Consider the following 25,114-nt stretch of genomic DNA (forward strand, 5'->3'; position numbering starts at 1 on the left):
GTCCAATTGTGTCTTATTCAACAACGTTGTATGTACTTATACAATAAGATCTCTTTACAGTATTGAACACCAGTTTTTAAAATTCACTCGCCCTATGTTGGGTCATTTTTGTGATGAAACTAAACATCTGTATGTTAATATCTGTTTTACAATGTAAAATAGTAATTAATGTAAATAAGTCCATTTTTTTAACATTGCACTTAATTTATTAGAATTTCCAAAAATAATTCATTAGGGAAATCAAAGACCGAGTTTCTGGAGTGAGTGAAGTATGAAAATTTTGCTCCTTGCCTCTTTTTTACAGCTAAGTAATTGTATCTTATTGCACATGTTTAAGTTGAATTCCGTTTTATTGTTTACCAGTTTTTAGCAAGCGAGTACCACTTTATGAACATGCTGCATGTAAAACTTTCTTAACACACTCAGATTAAGAATGTGATTTAAAAAAAAGAGATTTAAATGGTGAATTGTCATTTTCTCTATTTTGCATTGACTTCTCCTTCATGACAGTCTTTTTGTATTTTCAGTTAGGAGGTACTGTCGGAGACATTGAAAGTATGCCGTTCATTGAAGCTTTCCGCCAGTTTCAGTTCAAAGTCCGCAAAGAGAATTTTTGCAATATCCACGTCAGCCTTGTGCCACAGGTAAGCTAATTATTTCTTGTATACTGTATTGATGTAAGAGCTATTATGAAAATGCCTTACTTAGATAGATGTTAGATGTACACTGCAGAGATTGTGCTACCAGTCCTCTTATGAAGAGATTTTTGAGATGTTGGCTTCAACGGCTTACTTTAGCAAATAATGACATTTTGGCCACATTGTGAAAAGAATAGTGATGTATCGATTTACCAGCAACACATCAGAACTGGCCAGTTTTTGTGCAAAATATTTAACTTGCCAGTCGCTACCTAGTTTTATAATTTGTATGAGATATGCATGCACTCAGCATTCCTACGTCACCACTTCTGCTAGTAAAGCAAATTACACAATATCTGGAGTGTGGAAGTACTTTCAGGTGTCTGAAAACAATAGTAATAGAACAGATTGGCCTCTGGCTATATTTCATTGATTTGCAGTTCTTTTTCAATGTGGTTTACAGTAGGCATGATGAAAATATCAGTGCTGGAATATTAGTACATGTATAGGAGAACTATCATTAATTAAAGTAATAGATGTTCATAGTTAAAATTCTACATACAGTTTCCCAATAAAATGATTCCTTAAGAAGTCATATATCCTTTCTTGACCCATCCGAATAGACTATAGGGCAAGGAGTTAAATTTAAAAAGCCAGCCGATTTCTGCAACATTCATAATTCTTCAGAGTGCATTATTTGCCCTTTATGTCTCATTATTAGAATTAGCCTTCTTACTACAATGTTTTTGGGCAATCAGGCAGTAAAAGTCGTGCAAGACATTTTTGTGTATTGCAAGTGTGTCTTGTTTGCATTTTCCTTCCAGTTCTTCTTTTACAACATTAGCGATCCAAATGTGACATTAAAACACAAGCTGTACATGCCAAGAGCCTCTACTCTGTGTCACAGGCAACATAGCCAGACCAAATATTAAGGGTGCTTTGATTACTTATCCTAATGAGCAGTTTGATGGTTTTTATTATGTTATACACACAGAGACACTTAATTTTGTAAAGAGTTTCCTGTAGTTTATTATTATAATCATCCAGAACAAAATGTTTTAATGCAGAGTCAGTACATCACTGTATTGATGATCTTTTTAAATTGCACTTTGTGATAGTTAGCCAGTTCAGTACATTTAAAGTGTGTGTACACTGTGCATGTTAAATTTGTATCATGGTGCATCTCCGGCAGTACAGTAGCTTGGCATTAGCACTCGATGCAGAAGGGTAGATTACAGACAGTATAATGATTGCAAAATACAGTGGATGTAAAAAGTCTATACCCCCCTGCCAAAATCGCTAATTTTCTGTAATAAAATAATTAAACCAAGATAAATCCTGTCAGAACTTATTCCACCTTTATTGCAAAATTGTAATCTGTACAAAGAATGTTACAACAAATCAAAGTGTTTAATGAAAAAAGAAAAAAAAAATCATACAAAAACCTGGCTGCATTAGTTTGACACCCCCTAAACTAATACTTAGTTGAATCGCCTTTTGATTTTATAACAGCCCTCAGTCTTTTTAGGTAAGAGTCTATCAGTTTGGCACATCAGGACTTGATGTTTTTTGCCCACTCCTCCATGCAAAACATTTCCAGATCTGTTAAAATACGTGGGCATCTCCTCTGCATGGCTCTCGTCAGGTCAGCCCACAGATTTTCAAATGGATTGAGGTCTTGGGCTCTGGCTGGGCCATTCCAGAACTTTGATCGTCCTTTGATGAAGTCATTGCTTTGTTGATTTTGATGTATGCTTTGGGTCGTTGTCATGCTGAAAAGTGAAGTTCCTCTTCATCTTCTGCTTCCTAGCAGATGTTTGAAGGTTTTGTGCCAAAATAGACTGATGTTTGGAGCTCGTCATAATTCCATCCACTATGACTAAAGCTCCAGTTCCAGCTGAAGAAATGCAGCCCTGAACCATGACGCTGCCTCCACCATGCTTCACTGTGCCTATGATGTTCTTTTGATGATGTGCTGCTGAGTTGTTTTTGAGCCAAACATACCTTTTGGAGTTATGGCCAAATAGTTCACCCTGTCAGACTATATTTTATTTTTCCCTGTGGCTGTGGGAGACTGGGTGTGCCTTTTTTTTACAAAGTTTAGCCAGGCTTGGATGTTTTTCTTTGTGAGAACAGGCGTTCATCTTGCTACCCAACCCCACAACCCAGAGATATGAAGAATACAACTGATTGTTGTCAAATATAGGGAACAACCGATACTTGCCAGGAAATCATGCAGCTCTTTTAATATTGCTGTAGGCATCTTGGTGGCCCCCCTGACCACTTTTCTCCTTGTCTTCTCGTCAGTCTTGGAGGGAGGTCCTGATCTTGGTAGAGCCACTGTTGAGCCATAGTTTCTCCACTTGTTGATGACTGTCCTCACTGTGCTCCATGGGATGTTTAATGCTTTGGATACTTTTTTGTACCCCTGTCCTGACTGATACCTTTCAATGATGAGACCCCATTCACGTTTTAAAAGCTTCTTTTTGGACCATGGCTTTTGAAGTATTTTGCAACCAAGAGGGTTTCAGAATAATCCTACAGGAACAGCCAAACTTTAACTGAGATTATCTGAGCTCAATCAGAGCCACTTGAATTGATGATTGGTTGATTCTGAACGCAACCTCATCATTGATTATTAAAGGGTGTCCATACTAATGCAGCCAGGTTTTCATATGATGTTTTGCCATTTTTTAAAGGCGGAATAAATTCTGACAGGATTTATCTTGGTTCTGTTCTTTTATTATAAAAAAAATCTGTGATTTTGGCAGTGGTGTTATAGACTGTCTATATCCATTTTAAGTTTAAAGTTTATAAACAACAGGTGTGTGTTGCATTCAAATATTTTTTTGATAATCTTCATAGAGACTAATGCTGCAAACTGCTGTGTCTCATCTTTTATCTGTAGTTTTTGAGTGTCTTTTTATGTTTTTATTTCTGTATATCGGCATCCTGAAGAAAATCTACATGTAGTGCAGTATGGAAGAGTGTAGATTTTGAGAAAATTTATGGTTCAAGCAAAAGAAGGCTTTTAAGTTTTATTTGTTTTGAAACAAATATTCAACGTTCTGAGCACAGTTCAAACAAGAATATGTGCAGTGAGTTGAAATTTACTCTTCACAATCACCTCCCATATGAAGTGGGATACCTTTTAATTATTTTGCACAGAAGAATATGGAAATCATGAGGTATTTAGATCTGCAGACTTAGTAGAGGGTTAGTTAAAGACTATAGAGTTTTTATCAGTGAACGTGAATACTCAAAAACATTTGTATTTATAATAATAATAATAATAATAAATTTTATTTATATTGCACTTTATATTTTAGCAATCCCAAAGTGCTTCTTCTATACATGATCAAATTAGAAAGGATATAAAAAATATTTGAACATTAGGGTGTTTTTCTGTTATTAATGGTGAATAAATATATAATGATTTCACATTTTAACACTAAAATTTGACCAGATCAAACAAAAATGCCTACTTTTGTAGGAATTTTCCTATATAAGCATTCCAGGTGCTATCTAAACATATAAATAGTGTCTGCTTTTCTGTTTACTTAATCTAATATTGATTTTAGAGTTATGATAAACTCTCATCATGTAATGTTATGCCTTTTTTTTCAGCCCAGTGCAACAGGAGAGCAGAAAACAAAACCAACTCAGAACAGTGTTAGAGAGCTGCGGGGCCTTGGCTTATCCCCAGACTTGGTGAGCCCTTGTCATTTCCATATTTGTTCCCCGCCAATGTTTACATGTACCCTCAGTGTGTAATTGACACAATTGCATACATTTGCCTTGAAATTTTTAGCACTAAATATTTAGTGCTTCAAATGTTTTTGGAGTAAAATTGTTGCGAAGTATGTTTTTATGTTTAATTCACTCACTGAACTAAATACAATTTGAGTGTTTGTTTTTAAGACAGAAGTGTGTGGTAATTGCTAAATTGTTTTGTCACAATTCACAGGAGAAGAGGGTTTGTAGCCTTGAGAATATCAATAATAGGACAATAACATTACCATAAAATTTGTTTAGGCCAAGCGGAATGCGGCTTTGGTGGTTGCTGAGGCAAAAACTCGGGCGTGGGAGGAGTTTGGGGAGGCCATGGAGAATGACTTTCGGACGGCTTCGAGGAGATTCTGGTCCACCATCCGGCGTCTCAGGAAGAGGAAGCAGTGCAGTGTCAACACTGTATATGGTGGGGATGGTGTGCTGCTGACCTCGACTCGGGACGTTGTGGGTCGGTGGGGAGAATACTTCGAAGACCTCCTCAATCCCATTAACATGCCTTCCAATGAGGAAGCAGAGCCTGGGGACTCAGAGGTGGGCTCCCCCATCTCTGGGACTGAGGTCACCGAGGTGGTCAAAAAACTCCTTGGTGTGGCAGGGCCCCGGGGGTGGATGAGATACGCCCGGAGTTCCTCAAGGCTCTGGATGTTGTAGGACTGTCTTGGCTGACACGGCTTTGCAACATCGCATGGACATCAGGGACAGTGCCTCTGGATTGGCAGACCGGGGTGGTGGTCCCCCTCTTTAAGAAAGGGGATCGGAGGGTGTGTTCCAACTACAGAGGGATCACACTCCTCAGCCTCCCTGGAAAACTCTATTCAGGGGTCCTGGAGAGGAGGGTCCGTCGGATAGTCGAGCCTCGGATTCAGGAGGAACAGTGTGGTTTTCGTCCTGGTCGCGGAACAGTGGACCAGCTCTATACCCTTAGCAGGGTCCTGGAGGGTGCATGGGAGTTTGCCCAACCAGTCTACATGTGTTTTGTGGACTTAGAAAAGGCATTCGACCGTGTCCCTCGGGGAATCCTGTGGGGGGTACTCCGAGAGTATGGGGTACCGGCCCCCCTGATAAGGGCTGTTCAGTCCCTGTACGATCGGTGCCAGAGCTTGGTCCGCATTGCCGGCAGTAAGTCGAACCCGTTTCCAGTGAGAGTTGGACTCCACCAGGGCTGCCCTTTGTCACCGATTCTGTTCATAACTTTTATGGACAGAATTTCTAGGCGCAGCCAGGGTGTTGAGGGGGTCCGGTTTGGGTGGCTCAGGATTGGGTCACTGCTTTTTGCAGATGATGTTGTCCTGTTTGCTTCATCAGGCCATGATCTTCAGCTCTCTCTGGATCGGTTCGCAGCCGAGTGTGAAGCGGCTGGGATGAGAATCAGCACCTCCAAATCCGAGACCATGGTCCTCAGCCGGAAAAGGGTGGAGTGCCCTCTCAGGGTTGGTAGCGAGATCCTGCCCCAAGTGGAGGAGTTCAAGTATCTCGGGGTCTTGTTCACGAGTGAGGGAAGAATGGAGCGTGAGATCGACAGGCGGATCGGTGTGGCATCCGAAGTAATGCGGGCATTGCATCGGTCTGTCGTGGTGATAAAGGAGCTGAGCCGCAAGGCGAAGCTCTCAATTTACCAGTCGATCGATGTTCCTACCCTCACCTATGGTCATGAGCTATGGGTAGTGACCAAAAGAACGAGATCGCGAATACAAGCGGCTGAAATGAGTTTCCTCCGCAGGGTGTCTGGGCTTTCCCTTAAAGATAGGGTGAGAAGCTCAGTCATCTGGGAGGGGCTCAGAGTAGAGCCGCTGCTCCTCCGCATCGAGAGGAGTCAGATGAGGTGGCTCGGGCATCTGATCAGGATGCCTCCTGGACGCCTCCCTGGTGAGGTGTTCCGGGCACGTCCAACCGGGAGGAGGCCCCGGGGAAGACCCAGGACACGCTGGAGGGACTATGTCTCTCGACTGGCCTGGGAACGCCTTGGGATTCTCCCGGAAGAGCTAGAAGAAGTGGCCGGGGATAGGGAAGTCTGGGCATCTCTGCTCAAGCTGCTGCCCCCGCGACCCGACCTCGGATAAGCGGGAGACAATGGATGGATGGATTGCTCTTTATTGACCTGCAATTTTTTACTCTTCAGGTGGTATGTCGATGTTCAACACCCTTGGACACTTCTGTCAAAGAAAAGATTTCGATGTTCTGCCATGTGCAACCTGAGCAGGTTTGTCTCTATAGTACCTTGTATGCCTAGTCCTGAGTTATTTAGCCTTTCACATTTTCCTAGAGAGACTTATCAGCATTTAGGATATGAAAGTGGAAATTATTTTAATGCTGCAGGTTGTGAGGGATATAATTTTGACTCTTTTCATACTACATGTAAAACGATTACAGGATGCTCCATGAAATGGTAAGAAAATAACGACATGCATACAGATTTTCTAAGTAATCAATCATTTGGTAAAGAGTATTATACAGTTGAGAAGAGAATAAGCATATAGCACAGTGACATCTCTTTGCAGTTAAAAAATAGCAGGGTGAGGTTATGGGATTGTGTGTTTATATATTTGCTTACTTATTTGATTGTTTTTGTAAGTGGCCAATGTGTTGATATTTGATGCAGAAAGAGAAAATAAGCACCAAATTGTCAATTAAAGGTTAACACGCTTTATACAGTCTGTCACTCTCGTGACCATATTCACTTACACTAGGTAAAGAATAGCAACCTCAGAATCAATTAGGCATCATCAGTAACTGTAGAGGTGTCATTTCAGTTTCAGTTTTGTTAAGCCTTGTGCTGTTGTTTTTGTTCTCCTTTTCCACTCTCATACAGAAGCCTCAATAAGTGTTAGAAAAAGATATACAGCAATACTTTGGCTGACTTTTTGCTTACTGTTTGGAGTTATAAATTATTGTGTTACATTTGAACAGTTAAAACTTCAGCTTTCAGTGCAAGAAATGTTAGTTATGTAGGCAGACACCGTGGGCTTTATTTTGGGGTTCCACTGAAGAACTTTAATGGTATGGTAAAGTGAGCTTTGTTTTTGGGTACAGCTGTGCCTTTGACATACAGTAGTTGTTTTGAAACATCAGCTTGCTTTATCTGTGTCTTGTAACCAATAGTCAGATAGAAAAACTATGAATTGTTCTATAGTACCTAATTAATTTTTGATACATACATCCTGCAAATTAAATAGGTGTATCACTAAGACTCACTCCATGAAATGAGGCTGTACATCAAATGCCTTCGGATCAGTATTCTTGGTGTAGAACCAATATGCAGGCAGATGGGGAGTACACACACTCACACACCCCACAGTGTGCCTTTTTAGCTCTTAGTAAGCACCTAAGCACATCTATCTTTTTTTGCAAAGATGTTTGCCATGATTTAGCTCCTTTGAACACAAAACCAAAAAGATATTTAAAACCAATTACTTTTGCTGGAGTCTCATTGTCCTAGATAAAACAATGATAAGTGTCCCCTCACCTTATTATCAGTTACTGTCCCTTGAAATTCAGAGTTCTATCAGAGCACCTAAAGTATGCAGAAAGACTTTAGTCCTGACTAGGAAGTCTGGGGTAAATTTGTATTTTTTATTCAGCCTGGGATGTAGATGAATAAAAGTGGAGAAAAGGGCAAGTGCCTGTCTCTTACAGCAAGCTCAACATCTCTATTTCATGTCTATTACCTTAGTGTAGAAGGTTTTGTCTGTTATTGAAAGTCTAGGTAAAACATGACAAGGTCCACTACTCCTTATATTGTATATAACACAAATGAGGTGTGCTTTATTAAGATTTGGTTATCTTCGCTTTTGTCTTGTTCTTGCAGGTGATTTGTGTACATGATGTCTCTTCAATATACAGAGTTCCCCTACTCTTAGAGGAGCAGGGAGTTGTCGCCTATTTCTGCAACCGTCTAGACCTACCTATGGAATCAAGGCCTAGAAAGATGCTTGCAAAGTGGAAGGAGATGTCTGACAGGTACTCCATAACACAGACATGGTGAAACACAAAATTAAGAAATATAGAGGCTCTTTTTTGCACTCTAGATATAATAATCTCCTTAAATTGAGTTGGACCATATGGGGGAATGTATGTTGTAATAGATCAGTGTAAAAAAAGGTTTTAAAAATTAATAAAGCATACCTTGTTTATGATTTTAAGTGTGACAAAGAATCAAGTGTGCTCTTTTTTGATATTAAAAGTAAGGGGAAGAAATTGGGTATTGTAATTATTGGAACAGCACATATTCAAAAGTTTTAGAGTGACATCCAGAGTAAGCAATAAATGTGTAAAATTTTCAGATAAAGTAATGTAACGTGAGATAGTTTAGGAAAATCCTGTCTCCTCAGATACACAAAAATATACTCTTTAAATGCTTGTTATATCCATTGTAAAATGAATGTGCACCAATCAAGTAAATGATCTTCTGACTTGCCAAAAATCCTTTTGTTCACAGGTCAGATAGGCTTCTTGAAAATTGCTCTATAGCTCTAGTTGGCAAATACACCAAATTTTCAGACTCCTACGCTTCTGTCATCAAAGCTTTGGAACATTCAGCTCTTGCCATAAACCACAAGCTACAGATCAAGGTAAGAGTGACAGAAACCCCAGCTAAGGTTTAGTGTCCAACAGCTACAGTCCCCTTCACAATGCATTTCCAAAGATGTAAGACTTTCAGCTCTTAGTTTTGAAGATGCCCTGCTTTTATGCAGAGTTAACAGGTAAAGACAAACTTTGCAGAAAAGATTGAATTTCTTTACTTGAAAACACTTTTTTGGTTTATAAATTATTGATCTAAAAATGTTTATCAAATGGCATTTTCATCAAATTACTGTATGGTATGTTAACTAAAGAGTTCGGCCTAAAAAGCTATAGGTTCAAGTCCCACCACAGGCTGACTTTCTGGATTTCAATGCCTTAGAAAGTCGTCCCAAGTTTTACAATTTCATAGCCACAGTCTTATATCAAGAAATGTCTGCCAACAAGGTGGCTCATTGATTTTCAGACTTTTTAAATGGTTTTATTCCTCCATAAGCACCTACAAGTCTCACGTAATAAAAACTGTGGTGAATAAAATGCCAGGATTTACATGCAGTACCTTCAAAGCAAAGTGTTTTCACTAATGAATGAATATGCACACAAACTCGTGTATTTTTGTTTTAGTAGTATATACTGTATATCACTCTTAACATATACGTTTTTATATATTCTACTTGGCACAGATTCAAGTATTGCATGAGCTAACTGGATTTAATAAAAGCACTTTCTACTTGGACAGTTTTAGAGGATTACTTTTTGCTAAGAGTCGTATTCATTTTGGACTAAAATGTACTCTGTATAAGGTACCATGCAAAGTATTCAATCTCCTTGAAAGTCATCGTAGTTTTCTGGATGACAAAAGACAATGGCCCATACAAAAGGTGCTTTTTATATCCAGAGATATACAAAGGACTCTGAAGTAGTACATAATTATGTTTAATTATGATCAAACAACTGTCACCTTTGTGTTGTTTCTAATTTGTCATTTGTGTAAACCTTGAGCTTTCAAAGCACAGTGGTTTAAATACTTTTGCAAATGTTTTAGATAGATGGATACTTTTTTGTCTTCAGTTAAATATCTACAGAAATGATTTGTTTTGTCTTAAATATATTGTTACAGCTTAAGAGTTTACCTTCAAAATACTGAATGGATACATGTGTGTACGAATCTTTTGTCATGCAAAAAATGATGATGATTTTCAAGGGGGTTGAATACTTTGGCACACCACTGTACTAATGGCTAGATTATGAGCCTGGTGTAGACAAATAATTATAAACCAAATAATAATTTTGGCAAATAAACCATTTATGGTCAAACTGTGTAATCTTGTTCACTAAAGCATTTCCAAAAATAGATGTGTGAACCTCTTGTACAGGTGCTGGTCATAAAATTAGAATATCATGACAAAGTTGATTTATTTCAGTAATTCCATTCAAAAAGTGAAACTTGTATACAGTATTAGATTCATTCATTACACACAGACTGATGTATTTCAAATGTTTATTTCTTTTAATTTTGATGATTATAACTGACAACTAATGAAAGTCCCAAATTCAGTATCTCGGAAAATTAGAATATTGTGAAAAGGTTCAATATTGAAGACACCTGGTGCCACACTCTAATCAGCTAATTAACTCAAAACACCTGCAAAAGCCTTTAAATGGTCTCTCAGTCTAGTTCTGTAGGCTACACAATCATGGGGAAGACTGCTGACTTGACAGTTGTCCAAAAGACGACCATTGACACCTTGCACAAGGAGGGCAAAACACAAAAGGTCATTGCTAAAGAGGCTGGCTGTTCACAGAGCTCTGTGTCCAAGCACATTAATAGAGAGGCGAAGGGAAGGACAAGATGTGGTAGAAAAAAGTGTACAAGCAATAGGGATGACCGCACCCTGGAGAGGATTGTGAAACAAAACCCATTCAAAAATGTGGGGGAGATTCACAAAGAGTGGACTGCAGCTGGAGTCAGTGCTTCAAGAACCACCACGCACAGACGTATGCAAGAAATGGGTTTCAGCTGTCGCATTCCTTGTGTCAAGCCACTCTTGAACAAGAGACAGCGTCAGAAGCGTCTCGCCTTTGGACTGCTGCTGAGTGGTCCAAAGTTATGTTCTCTGATGAAAGTAAATTTTGCATTTCCTTTGAAAATCAAGGTCCTAGAGTCTGGAGGAAGAGAGGAGAGGCACAGAATCCATGTTGCTTGAGGTCCAGTGTAAAGTTTCCACAGTCAGTGATGGTTTGGGGTGCCATGTCATCTGCTGGTGTTGGATCATTGTGTTTTCTGAGGTTCAAGGTCAACGCAGCCGTCTACCAGGAAGTTTTAGAGCACTTCATGCTTCCTGCTGCTGACGAACATTATGGAGATGCAGATTTCATTTTCCAACAGGATCTGGCACCTGCCAAAGCTACCAGTACCTGGTTTAAGGACCATGGTATCCCTGTTCTTGATAGGCCAGCAAACTCGCCTGACCTCAACCCCATAGAAAATCTATGGGGTATTGCGAAGAGGAAGATGCAATACGCCAGACCCAACAATTCAGAAGAGCTGAAGGCCACTATCAGAGCAACATGGGCTCTCATAACACCTGAGCAGTGCCACAGACTGATCGACTCCATGCCACGCCGCATTGCTGCAGTAATCCAGGCCAAAGGAGCCCCAACTAAATAGTGAGTGCTGTACATGCTCATACTTTTCATGTTCATACCTTTCAGTTGGCCAACATTTCTAAAAATCCTTTTTTTGCATTGGTCTTAATTGATATTCTAATTTTCCGAGATACTGAATTTGGGACTTTCATTAGTTGTCAGTTATAATCATCAAAATTAAAAGAAATAAACATTTGAAATACATCAGTCTGTGTGTAATGAATGAATCTAATATACAAGTTTCACTTTTTGAATGGAATTACTGAAATAAATCAACTTTGTCATGATATTCTAATTTTATGACCAGCACTTGTAAATGAAGCAGTTGGGTGGACTTATGGAAATAATTATTTCCTATATTCTAATGTTGTAATTCTGTCTTTTTTTATTTTTGTACCGTGTAATTAACATTCACCTCTGGTACTCTGTACACAGTACTTTAGCCTTTTCTAAGAAATGAAGAAAAGGTGTCAAAGTTGTTATTTTATCCAATTGTTAATCGTGCTGCACTTCACATCCCCACAGTATATTGACTCAGCTGACCTTGAGCCAGACACTATGCAAGAAGAACCAGTCCGCTACCATGAGGCCTGGCAGAAGCTTTGCAGTGCTAAGTAAGTCTTAGATTTTGATGAATAATTCTAAAGAGTGTCATGCAAAGCTTAAAATTTCACTTTTGCTTAACATATAATTTAAAAATTTCTAGTGGCATTCTGGTTCCTGGAGGATTTGGGGTCCGTGGTACTGAGGGGAAAATCCAGGCTATATCTTGGGCTAGAAAACAGAAGAAACCTTTTCTAGGTAAACATTGTGCATTATTCCTCTGATAAGAAATATCAATACAGTTGATAACGTATATGTTTTTTTCCTGTTATTGCAAAGCTATGGTTTCTCTTCTGTTTTCCACTTTTAACAAAACAAGTAGAGGTCACTGCTGATATGCTGAGAAGTAGAAAAAAAGCAATGGTCACAAGGGTCAGATAATTGGTGATAGTGGTGGATAATCAGCGCATGGGAGTTCTTGAACTAACCACAAACACCGGCATACCCACCTGCTATTTTGTTTTATCTTGAATTAAACAAATATGATGGCCATCTAAGTTTTAACTTTGTAAAAACAAATGTTTTTTGCTTATTGTACAATGAGTGAGTTTAATTGATTAAACATCATCCATCTTCATAGGGAAGCTGGAGCCTATCCCAGCAAGGATAATGCGGGAACAATTCCTGGACAGGGCACTAGTCCATTAGTAGATGAACACACACACAAACACAGGCCAATTTAGCATCACCAATCCACTTAACATGCATGTGCTTCAACTGTGATAAGGAAATCCAACATAAAAGGAAATATTTGTTACTGTGGGACCTCTTCACATTGTCTCTGTGAGTACCTGGCAGAAATCTCAGCCTTTTCTACAGTGGCTAGTGGTCTTTTTTCTGTGTGCTCCATCCCAATTTTAGTCTCCTTATCCCCTCCCAAAGAAGTGAATATTCACTATTGTTTGTTGCAGAGCATAGGGAGTATGTACGAGTCAGTAGTGAAAATGAAAGTGTAGAATTGGTTTTAGCACAACTGAGTGTTTGTTTCATGACTGATAACCACCAGCAGCTTACAAGTAAATTCATCCCGGTTTATTATATATTGCCTCTCTTGGTGAACAACACATTTTACAACTTTTAAAGTACAGATCAACATACATGCATACATATTTCTGCATCTGTAGAAATAAATGTAGAAAACTAGATTTATTTATTCTGGATCAATGCCTCTAAATCAAAATCTGGATACCAGTGGAAATTAAAGAAATAAAACTTGGCTTCATATAGAATATGGAGAAAGTAAATCTTCAGGAACTTGGAATTGATGTGGAAAGTGAGACTCTAACTGACTTATGTCCATTGGTCATCCTGCTCTTCCTTATGTAATGTGCATTGTCCTAGGCCCAGAATACCATCCAAAAAATTACTGGAATTGTTCATTGGCCAAAAGTTTATATTGGCCTCAATTCAAATTCAGAAGAAGCAACTTTGTCCGAGTAGCAGGGGTGCCATGAGAAATGCTTTGTATTAGCTGTATTTTGCCAAAATTTTGATCAAAACCACTGCTGCACAAATTTGACTTGAGTGGCCCACAACCTGAGAGTAATCGTAAATGAGCGGAGTATTGTTTAAATTACTGAAAAATATTAGTGTACTTATTTAGCATTTTGTATAGCAATCAGTGTACCGTCAGACCTCTGCACTGTTAAATGAACTTTTCTGGTGTTCGTGCCACACAAAATGGGTCTTAATCAACCACCATGGAATGCGTGGTCTGACATTTTTGGTACTTTTACTTCAATTCCACTCCTCCCAGCACTGCTCCTGTTTTGTTGTAGCGATTGCTGTCTCACTGTCCTCTTCCCCTCTTCTTCAAACTTGCAGGCCCTCTCCAGTTCAACTAATTTGTGTTACCGCATTTGACACATTTGAAATTACCTTGACATCAAACTGGGAAGCTAACAAGTGGCAAGCATAATACCCCTTCTGCAGCAGAGCTGTCATGCTACCTACTGTTACAATATCACTGAGGTCAAGTGTTTATTTTGGACTACTGGCTGAAATCCAAGGTGTTCAAACTTGGTTCCAGCAATGCTGGATTTGAATCTTACTGTTTTTCAAAAAATACCTGAAGTATAATAAATAGCACAATTTATGCTAAGAAGTGACTTTATCATATGTAGGATTACTTGTCTAATTTTAGCAAATTAGTCCTTGGTGTCGTTACTTTGGGAATCACGGATATACACAAAAAATGTTAATAAGACATGAACAAGCATTTCAAAAGATCTAACGAGGGTGCTATACTAATAACTATTAACACTTGGACCATTTGAAAATTTGGGGGCTCAAGAAATAAGAAGGCTTGCAACTTCTGGTAGCAGTGTACACACTAGTTTTCTGTAAACTAAAACATATGTCAGAAGAAGCAGTTTGAAATCTGTTCTAACTTGTACAATGCCAAAGCAGAAACATAAGAACTGAAATTATGTTGTTGTACCTAATCTTCTTTTAACAAGGCTTACATTTTTCCAATATATGTCCATTTTAGATTCATTAAAATATTCAGTGCCCTTTATGCCATTTTATTAAAGCTTCAACTATAATGTAAGAAAGCTGGACTTTGTTATGAGTTCATTTTAACAAATTAGTAATTGCAAGAATACTTTTACATAATGCAGTGCAATGCAGGGCAGTCTGTGAACCAGTCTTCATCAAGCTGCTTCCTGTGAGTTGACATGAATATGCTATGAGCTCAATTCAAAGTCTGTGCTCAAAATGGAATCAAAGAGGCTTAAGCCTGGGAAAACTTCAAGTTTAATAGAATGATATGTTAAAAACAAAAAGGCAATGAGCTTAGTTGGAGGAAATGGTGGGTCAAGGACAATGCCTTGGCACTTAGTGTCAAAAATTGTGAACCCAGTGCTTGTTTTCACACTGTTTTCATCTACAGTACAGCTCAAGTGGCAAAAGGCACTGTTACAGCATGATGCTAATCAAATCTACATCATGTTCTCAAATTAACATCAGAATTGCAGTATCCTCCACATCTTTCAGTTATCAATATTTATATCCATAGTCCAAGCATATTTACCTCAAGACCTGAAAGTTCACAATTCACAGAATCAAACTGGCTACATTCAGAATTTCTACCTACCAACCGAAATTGGGTTGTTTTCCCCCTCTACGTTTAGTACACAGTATTTAAACTTTATATTGTATATTTAGCTAATGTCTTTATCCAAGGCAACTTAAAAGATGTGCAGTGGTCTCCAGAATTTTCTCTGGTTCCCTATTAAAATTACAAAGCAGAATTAAGAGTTGAAATTTTGCTTTTGGGGGATTTAAGTTTGGAATGGTTTGGGAGCATATAGCCAGTTCAAACTGGTAATAGTCATGGCAGTCACACTCTTTTTAATATTGAAGGGTAAAATGATTTTCTTACTATTTTTCTGATTTTTGATGGCAGCCATGGCACTATTGCCAGTTAAATACTGTTGGTGTATCCTGTTTTCCTTCATGTCCATTCCCTTCTTGTATGATTTGTGATGGGGTGGAGCTTTGGGGACTCTGCTATTTAGAAAAGTGATCACATAACAGTTGTTTTGTTTTCATTTATGTTAATGTTGTTTGTAATAGCTGATGGACACACTGAAATTATTTTGTCAGCGCAAGTATGCATTGTATGAATTATGGAACAGTGAGTAAGTTGCCAAGAAATTTATTTATTTGTTAATGTATGTTTTAGGTGTGTGTCTCGGTATGCAGCTTGCAGTGTGTGAATACGCAAGGAATGTCCTCAGCTGGCCAGGTAACCTTTAGCTATCACTTTGATTAACCAGTTCCATTGAATAACTTCTAAATAAAATGTTACAATGTATGTAAATAATAATTGTATATGATTTTATTAACTCTTTGCTCTATAGAGGATTCCCAAACTGAAAATTGTCAAGGACATAAAAACTTTAAATGCACTAGTGACACAGAACAGTTCACTACAAAATTATTTTTTAAAACAATTGCTAATAAACATTCCTGAAGTGTTTTGTGAAAGGTGACACATGTATGTGTGTAATTGTTAGCACTATGGTACTGTAAATGGATAAAATCATGAAGACCCCCCACTCTTTGTATTTAATAAACAAGTCATACCAGCTGTCAACCCACTTACAATTCTTTTGTAGCACCTTGTGTTAATGGAGCATCCAGAATTTCTTAAAATTGTTATGTAGCACCTTGTGTTAATGATACTTTGGGTAGAGGGAGTGTTAGAAGATAGCATTTCTTGTGAACAGAGGTCAACAGCAGATGGAGAATCTGCAGTGTCTGAATGTTCAGTTTCAATTCCGTTCTATGTATTTTCATATGGCAGTCCTCACTGAGTGTAAGCACAGAGCACTGCAACAAGTTTACAGGTAAAACACACAATTACGTAATGTGCACTTACTGTATATCTAATTTTTGACTTGTCTTTCCATTTGACTGTTGTGCTAAAGTCCGATGGTAGAGAAAAAAGTAATTATTTTAACAAGGTTTAAATCCTTTTTTTTTTTTTTAGCAGAATAGTAAGTCTAGCACAATAAAATACATCTATATCTATCTATCTATCTATCTATCTATCTATCTATCTATCTATCTATCTATCTATCTGTCTGTCTGTCTGTCTGTCTGTCTGTCTGTCTGTCTGTCTGTCTGTCTATTTGTATAGTGCCTTTCAGATGTATCCATCCATCCCTACATATTATTTTGAGCACAAGAACACAAACACTTTCTGACTGATTAACATACATTTAGTCTAACAGAACACAGAAAAACAAAGCTTGAGTTAATATCTCACTGGGATTCACAGTCAGTTATAACAGAAAGTCATGGACAATGGAGGGGAATAAACACATCTGCTAAGCCCGGGCCGACTGCAGTTACTGCCTCATAAGAAAAATCAATCAAATACAGCGCATGCTGCCATAATCACTTGTTCAGTGAATAGCAATTACCTGCATGGTGGCACAACAGTATGCATTCATTGAATTTCATACTAAATTTTCTCCCACTTGAAAACTAGAAAATGGTCAAACAAACTTTATGTAAAATATTTTGGAGTGCATTGATCTGTGAGTTTCCTACAAATGATGACCTTTCAATAGGTTCACCTAAACAGACCTTATTAAAATGTAAAAGTAAAACTTATATCTGTATGAAAGCATGATCAGTTCATTAGCACAAACTTTTAATCTAATAATCTTTACTCACACAAATATGAAAGTAACTTGTGAATATTTTTAGCAAGCTTCCTTAGTTTTTTTTTTTTTTTTAATCATGTATTGTCTTATGACACACATGATGTCCAGGATACTGTACAAAGTTGACAAGCTTGCGTGGAGCTGACTTTGCCCTGACTAGAACAACTTTCCCAGTGAGTTGCTATCAGTGTTTTGTCTGCAGCCTGCTTTTCAGTTTATGATTTACTCTGCACAGATTGGTGACATTCCGTTTAGCTTTAAGTACATGCACAGAACTGTAGCTATTTCACAATTTCCCAAGCAGTGCCTGCATAATAATTTACTTTAACAACTCCCATTTTGGGAGCATATCACTTGATTACATTATGTATTGAAAGAATCACAGATGATTTGAATTTTAAAATGTGACCGTTTGTTATTAAAGGCCATTTAACTGTAATTCTGTTATGAGGTTGCAGGCTTTGCTTTTAACTTCTCCAGATTCTATTCTGATTACTAGGAAGGTTTCCAAGGACTTTTTTGTTTCCTTCTTTTTTGCACTGTTCATCTCTTGAAATAGGGTTAAGATGGGAGACCTGAGATACCAATTGTATGTGGTCTGTCTTCTCTTTCCTGCAAGAGCATTACAGTTGTAAATATGCATAAATGACCTAATCCTGGATTCAGTCAGAAATGCTGTAGGAAAAAAACAGATACATTGAGTTTTTCCCTCAAATCTTATATCTCACTCCCAAACTGCACGAAAGGAACTAGAACATACAAAATGAGAAAATGAGTAAAACATTCAAATATACAGTGGTGTGAAAAACTATTTGCCCCCTTCCTGATTTCTTATTCTTTTCATGTTTGTCACACAAAATGTTTCTGATCATCAAACACATTTAACCATTAGTCAAATATAACACAAGTAAACACAAAATGCAGTTTTTAAATGATGGTGTTTATTATTTAGGGAGAAAAAAAAATCCAAACCTACATGGCCCTGTGTGAAAAAGTAATTGCCCCCTTGTTAAAAAATAACCTAACTGTGGTGTATCACACCTGAGTTCAATTTCCGTAGCCACCCCCAGGCCTGATTACTGCCACACCTGTTTCAATCAAGAAATCACTTAAATAGGAGCTGCCTGACACAGAGAAGTAGACCAAAAGCACCTCAAAAGCTAGACATCATGCCAAGATCCAAAGAAATTCAGGAACAAACGAGAACAGAAGTAATTGAGATCTATCAGTCTGGTAAAGGTTATAAAGCCATTTCTAAAGCTTTGGGACTCCAGCGAACCACAGTGAGAGCCATTATCCACAAATGGCAAAAACATGGAACAGTGGTGAACCTTCCCAGGAGTGGCCAGCCGACCAAAATTACCCCAAGAGCGCAGAGACGACTCATCCGAGAGGTCACAAAAGACCCCAGGACAACGTCTAAAGAACTGCAGGCCTCACTTGCCTCAATTAAGGTCAGTGTTCACGACTCCACCATAAGAAAGAGACTGGGCAAAAACGGCCTGCATGGCAGATTTCCAAGACGCAAACCACTGTTAAGCAAAAAGAACATTAGGGCTCGTCTCAATTTTGCTAAGAAACATCTCAATGATTGCCAAGACTTTTGGGAAAATACCTTGTGGACTGATGAGTCAAAAGTTGAACTTTTTGGAAGGCAAATGTCCCGTTACATCTGGCGTAAAAGGAACACAGCATTTCAGAAAAAGAACATCATACCAACAGTAAAATATGGTGGTGGTAGTGTGATGGTCTGGGGTTGTTTTGCTGCTTCAGGACCTGGAAGGCTTGCTGTGATAGATGGAACCATGAATTCTACTGTCTACCAAAAAATCCTGAAGGAGAATGTCCGGCCATCTGTTCGTCAACTCAAGCTGAAGCGATCTTGGGTGCTGCAACAGGACAATGACCCAAAACACACCAGCAAATCCACCTCTGAATGGCTGAAGAAAAACAAAATGAAGACTTTGGAGTGGCCTAGTCAAAGTCCTGACCTGAATCCAATTGAGATGCTATGGCATGACCTTAAAAAGGCGGTTCATGCTAGAAAACCCTCAAATAAAGCTGAATTACAACAATTTTGCAAAGATGAGTGGGCCAAAATTCCTCCAGAGCGCTGTAAAAGACTCATTGCAAGTTATCGCAAAACGCTTGATTGCAGTTATTGCTGCTAAGGGTGGCCCAACCAGTTATTAGGTTCAGGGGGCAATTACTTTTTCACACAGGGCCATGTAGGTTTGGATTTTTTTTTCTCCCTAAATAATAAAAACCACCATTTACAAACTGCATTTTGTGTTTACTTGTGTTATATTTGACTAATGGTTAAATGTGTTTGATGATCAGAAACATTTTGTGTGACAAACATGCAAAAGAATAAGAAATCAGGAAGGGGGCAAATAGTTTTTTCACACCACTGTACATGAAACCATTATGGCTAGCTTGCATTATTGTAAACATTTTGATATGTTATTAAGAATTAAATTTACGGTCTATGTAAGTGCCAGAGCTGGAAAATAACCTCAGTAATCCAGCATCTTAATTTTATATCTGTAGTGCATTTCACAGGAGGCATCATCACATTAAATTTAAAAATGTAGTATTTCTTGATAGATTTTTAATTCACACTCTCATAATAACACACTGCTCATAAAGGAACGGAAACTGTTCAGCTCACTGTTATGGGAGTATACTCCTGATGTGGAATCATTCAAATTGTAAGAACGTAATAATACCATCACTTTGAAGCAGAGCTAGAGATTTTGAGAAGGATTTTCTAAATTCTGTCATTTTGAAATCCTCTTGCTTTCCCACAATGGCCAAGATGGACATGTTTGATTGTGCTAAAATTAATTATGATGAGTTAAAATAGCCTTTGAATGAAGTTATTTACAAAAATAGGATTTAAACTCAATAACATTATTACTTTCATTCTCTACATTCTAACATTAGCACAAAAGTCAATTATCAAAAAATTAATTTCATTAGAACAGTCATAGGGTAGGCCATCAGTTTACCTTTGAGGGATTTTCATGCACACACATAACTGGGTTAAGGTGAAAAACCAGGTTAAGGCAGAAATCCTGTTTTTTTGGGTTTTTTTTAAATCTTCATTTACATGGGCAAGTAATCGTCTGGAGGTCTCCTTTGTCAAACCGGTCTGACATCATTAAACTGTAGAAAAAATAGTTAAATGTGTCCAAAAATAAGCATGACACTGGTGATCATTTTCTTATGTTTTATAAATAGTTTGAATGGATTGCAGAATTAAACAAATGCTTGTCACTCTAAGCCACTACCCCCCCCCCCCCCAAAATGGTAACCCACTGTATAGCAAGAATTTTGATTGCAGAAGTGAGTGAATTTACACTTTTAAATACATTTATAAATAAGTTCAATGACACAATCATTGACCATTGAAGTTTACTTTTTAATTACAGTTGCAGTCCACAAATCAGTGATACATTTATCAATATGATCACATATTTAAAAACTAACACCACCATTATTAAAACATTAGGTATGGAAGTTCCTCCAAAAAAATTAAACTAAATGTCTTTAATGATAAATCATTTTGAGTTATTTTTAATAAAATACTTTAAAGCTTCAGCATATAACAATAACATTTTAACAAATGTAGCAATGTATAAATAACTGGGATCCGGCATTTTAGACTCCATTCCTGGAAGGCAGCAAGTTTTCATTGCAGCCACTTTTTTAATTAGTCGCCGATTATTGTTGCCATTGAAGGATACTTTTTTGCCCCAATTTTAATTGACTTTTTGAACTTTCTAAAACCTACATTTTTCCTTAACCAGCTGACAGTTAAAAAACATGTACTGAGCTGCTTCTAATTTAAAACAACAAAATCGTTTTGAGGATGTGCTCAGAAAAGAAATACGAGTACAAATGCCAAATGTGTCAATGAATGCACTGACAAGCCATATAATAAAGTAACGTGTTGTTAACAGCAAGAAGCAGCCTTTAATTATAAAATTGCATTTAGTGAAAATCTCAAGCTATTATGATCCCTCCTCTGAAACAAAGACCCCTGTGGTAGAACTTCGTGGTATACTCCACTCTCACACATCAGATACTCCTAATATTGTTTTTGTTTTCTGAAAATATCTAAATGTTTCTGACCTGAAATAGCTCAGTATTTATTATTAACTTGCAGCTGTTTAAGGAAAAATCTACTTTAAATTTTGGAATGTTAAAAAAGAGTTCATTTAAATTGAAGGCAACAAAGTTTGTTTCATTAGCTGCAGTAACTGACTACTAATTAGGAAAGGTTTACATCGTATACATTATTATTTTAAACTGTTACAGGAAAATCTCTATTGCTGTCCCAGCTGCCTCCTAGTGGGTAACTTAAACACACAAAATCATTTCCAAGTAAATATTCACAGGTCAGCCAGAACATCATGATGCCATGAACAACAACAAGAAAATAAAAAACTGAGGGCTACATCAATATGGGAAATAAAAGTGGTCTGATAAACTTCCTGGGCACTTTAGTCTTTTTGTTAGATTATTGTTGATTGACATAAATTGGCCTTCTGTATTAATGTTTTTTTTTTTTAAAACATGTATATTTTGACAGATGCTAACTCAACAGAGTTTAATCCAGACACCAAATACCCAGTGGTGAGTATTTCCAAGCACATACAGCTTCATCACCTTTGGGAAAGCTTATGTAAAACTCCTTTGAAGGCTCACAGTTTTTAAGAATATCCTCCCTGCCTTTTCCAGGTGGTGGACATGCCAGAACACAACCCAGGACAGATGGGAGGCACCATGCGACTAGGAAAAAGGAGGACCATCTTCAGATCCAGCAACTCCATACTGAGTAGGATTTTCTGCATTTATTTCAGCATTTAAAAGTAGCAATTCTGCAGTGGGTTGGCACCCTGCCCAGGATTGGTTCCTGCCTTGTGCCCTGTGTTGGCTGGGATTGACTCCAGCAGACCCCCGTGACCCTGTGTTCGGATTCAGCGGGTTGGAAAATGGATGGATGGAATTCTGCATTGCTACTTGTGAAAACATCTGGCCCCTTTCTCTTCCAGAGGAAATACTTTATTTGCAGTCTGACTTAGTTGACCATTTGTGCCTGTCAAATTACTTGCTTGAATACTGCTATGGTTAGTACTGTGGTCACTCTTCACTTTTTAACTTTGTTAACTTTTTAAACTTTCTCTTATAGGAAAGCTGTATGGAGATGTTGACCATGTGGATGAGCGGCACAGACACAGGTTTGAGGTAAGGTATGCCTTGCTTTGTTGTGGGAGAAACTCAACTACAGGCCCATGCCAAGTCTGGTAGTCTTAACTGTGTGTCCTGCAGGTGAACCCGGACTTGAAACAGCATTTTGAAGATAGAGGCTTTCGGTTTGTGGGCGAAGACATAGAGGGGGAGAGGATGGAGATCATTGAGCTTGACGGTGAGCTTTGTTTAGCTGGATTTTCTGCTTGTTACATTTTTTCATTGATTCCATTAGGCATACAGATTAAGATTTATAGACCACATGCTTATAGAACTTGTCTAGTCAGCGATGCCTTGTCAAGTCAGATGTGTAGTCTTGTGCAGCGTAATATTTGTTTTTTTGTCTAGTTAAAAATTCTATTATTGTCCCATCCTTCTACACACTGGCCTATATATTGTGCCTGCACAATGTCCTATGAAGTTTGTATTATTTTGAGTTAAGATGGAAAGTAATTGTGACACATCAGTTTTTGGATCACACAATATCCATCACATAAACAGTATCATTTTCCTCTGTCCCAGATCATCCATACTTTGTGGGAGTGCAGTACCACCCAGAGTTCACCTCACGACCCATGAAACCCTCTCCACCTTATTTTGGACTTTTACTGGCTGCAGCTGGAAAGTTGAACAGCTATCTGCAAAGAGGATGCCGGCTGTCACCAAGGTAAATAAAGAATAATAGCAATTAACAGTGTGTGGCACAAGTGTGTGTGAGTGTTGAGCAGATGGCCTCCTGTCACTGATGTAAAGCATTTCTGTTGGTATATCTTAAGAGCTGTGGCTTTCACAATGGACACCATTTTGCAGTCTTACAGTTTTGCAGGCACATTACTAAGGAGGTCAAAGAGACATTTTATTCAGTTTGTACATTTTTAACTCTTTTGAGATGTTACTGGGATATGAACCTTTATCTTTGAGGTTTCAACTCCTAGTTCTCAGCCACTGGGCCTTGCTACCCATTTTTTGGGACAGACACCAGATGAGAACATAGGGCTCGAGTCACAGATAGATAATATGCTCTGCACATGACCTCGTCTATCCCTGTATTTTTAGATTTTTAACCCCCTTTGTATTGGTCAGGTTAGTTCATAATTTTAGAGAGATGTAAGTCAAAATAAAATCTTTAATGTCTCCCTTCTTTATTTAATCCAACGTGACATATTAGTTACTCTGCCAAGAAGAGGTGCCTAAAGAAATAACATTTATGGAATGAGTGCAGATTTTCTTACAGACAGGAAAATACAATAATGAAGGGAAGTTGGGGAGAGTAGTAGGACTTTCACAAACATAAAACTTGTGAACATAGGAAGTAACTTCACAAAGAGCCCAAAGCCTTTGCATACTGTAGGCCTACATCAAAGTCGTACCCTCAATTGGATTAGTGTAAGGCTGCTCAAGTTCGATCCTGGAGAGCTGCAGTGGCTGCAGGTTTTTGTTCTAAACCAGTTGCCTCATTAGAAAGCAAACAATGCTGTTAACAGATTTATTATTTTGTTATTATTTGTTATTTTATGGCTGGCTAGTTATTTTTATTATGTCACATCAGGTCTTATATTTTAGGTTTTCCCTTTCCAAGGACATCACTCATATAATATGTAGCCTGGAGTATTTCTGAGTCCTTCACTTTTTGTTTCTGTTCCATTTCTTTTCAAATAATTTATTAAAATAGATACTAGATAAACACACAGGTGTCAAGGGGACCTGAGTTTAGTGGTGAACTGCTGGCTCATTTATCATTTGAAGCTTAATCTTAGTTGGCCGCTGATTACGGAAACAACAAGTTATTTCAAAACCATACAGCTGTGTTAGGCTAATGGAAGCAAATAAGAGTTGGGAATCTTAACAAGCAAGTTAACAAAAATGAAGCACGTGTTGCTTGGGTAATACACGTTTTAGCAGCATTAATTGACTTTTAACTAAGAAACTGGATTGAAATCAAAAGATGGGTTCCTCAAGACTGAGTTTGAGAACCACAAAGTTAGACCAAGAAGTGGGTCACCACCACCACCCACTCCTGATACTATGCTTATATTTCTAAGCCATACTCCATTTGTAAAATCAGTTACAAGTTCTGTATTCACATTCCTTTCAAAATGTATACTCCTCCTTTCATGTGTAACCCCTTACCAGAAAGGAATTGCTATCAAGGTACAAATGTTCAAAGTACAAGGTCTGTCTGAACAGTTCAGGCAAAAAAAAAATGCTGAACAAAACTAGCCTGGACAAAGGGAAGTGGTGGTGATGGATAAGAAGAAAAAAAGTTTCGGTCATGGTCATTCATCAGATATGCCCATGGTAGGATTAAGGCTGTGTCACATTACACAATTTTTCCAAGGATTTTGAGTCACAGATTTCATTTCAATAATATTAGCAAGTTGGAAGCAGTCAGCGACTCGGCCCTACCAGGATGCAACTTGCTCCAACCAAATTAAACAGGTTTGATGTCTGTCTAAAGTCGTAGATACAGGCAGTGTG

General features: G+C 38.0%; 1 protein-coding gene across 2 annotated transcripts in view; it reads left to right on the top strand.

Annotated features, from left to right (window-relative positions):
* LOC114665405 (CTP synthase 1) overlaps positions 1-25,114 on the top strand; it is a 42,191-nt gene that overhangs the window by 14,242 nt on the left and 2,835 nt on the right. For both annotated transcript variants that reach the window (XM_028819954.2, XM_051936275.1), the window contains exons 5-17: positions 528-644; positions 4,266-4,349; positions 6,550-6,630; positions 8,236-8,387; positions 8,866-8,998; positions 12,123-12,211; positions 12,304-12,398; positions 15,889-15,951; positions 21,978-22,021; positions 22,127-22,223; positions 22,578-22,633; positions 22,718-22,814; positions 23,159-23,303. In XM_028819954.2, coding sequence (XP_028675787.1) covers positions 528-644; positions 4,266-4,349; positions 6,550-6,630; positions 8,236-8,387; positions 8,866-8,998; positions 12,123-12,211; positions 12,304-12,398; positions 15,889-15,951; positions 21,978-22,021; positions 22,127-22,223; positions 22,578-22,633; positions 22,718-22,814; positions 23,159-23,303 — 1,253 coding nt within the window. The remainder of the gene's footprint in view (positions 1-527; positions 645-4,265; positions 4,350-6,549; positions 6,631-8,235; positions 8,388-8,865; positions 8,999-12,122; positions 12,212-12,303; positions 12,399-15,888; positions 15,952-21,977; positions 22,022-22,126; positions 22,224-22,577; positions 22,634-22,717; positions 22,815-23,158; positions 23,304-25,114) is intronic.

The sequence above is a fragment of the Erpetoichthys calabaricus genome, chromosome 14 (genome assembly GCF_900747795.2).
Source record: "Erpetoichthys calabaricus chromosome 14, fErpCal1.3, whole genome shotgun sequence".
Lineage (NCBI taxonomy): Eukaryota > Metazoa > Chordata > Cladistia > Polypteriformes > Polypteridae > Erpetoichthys > Erpetoichthys calabaricus.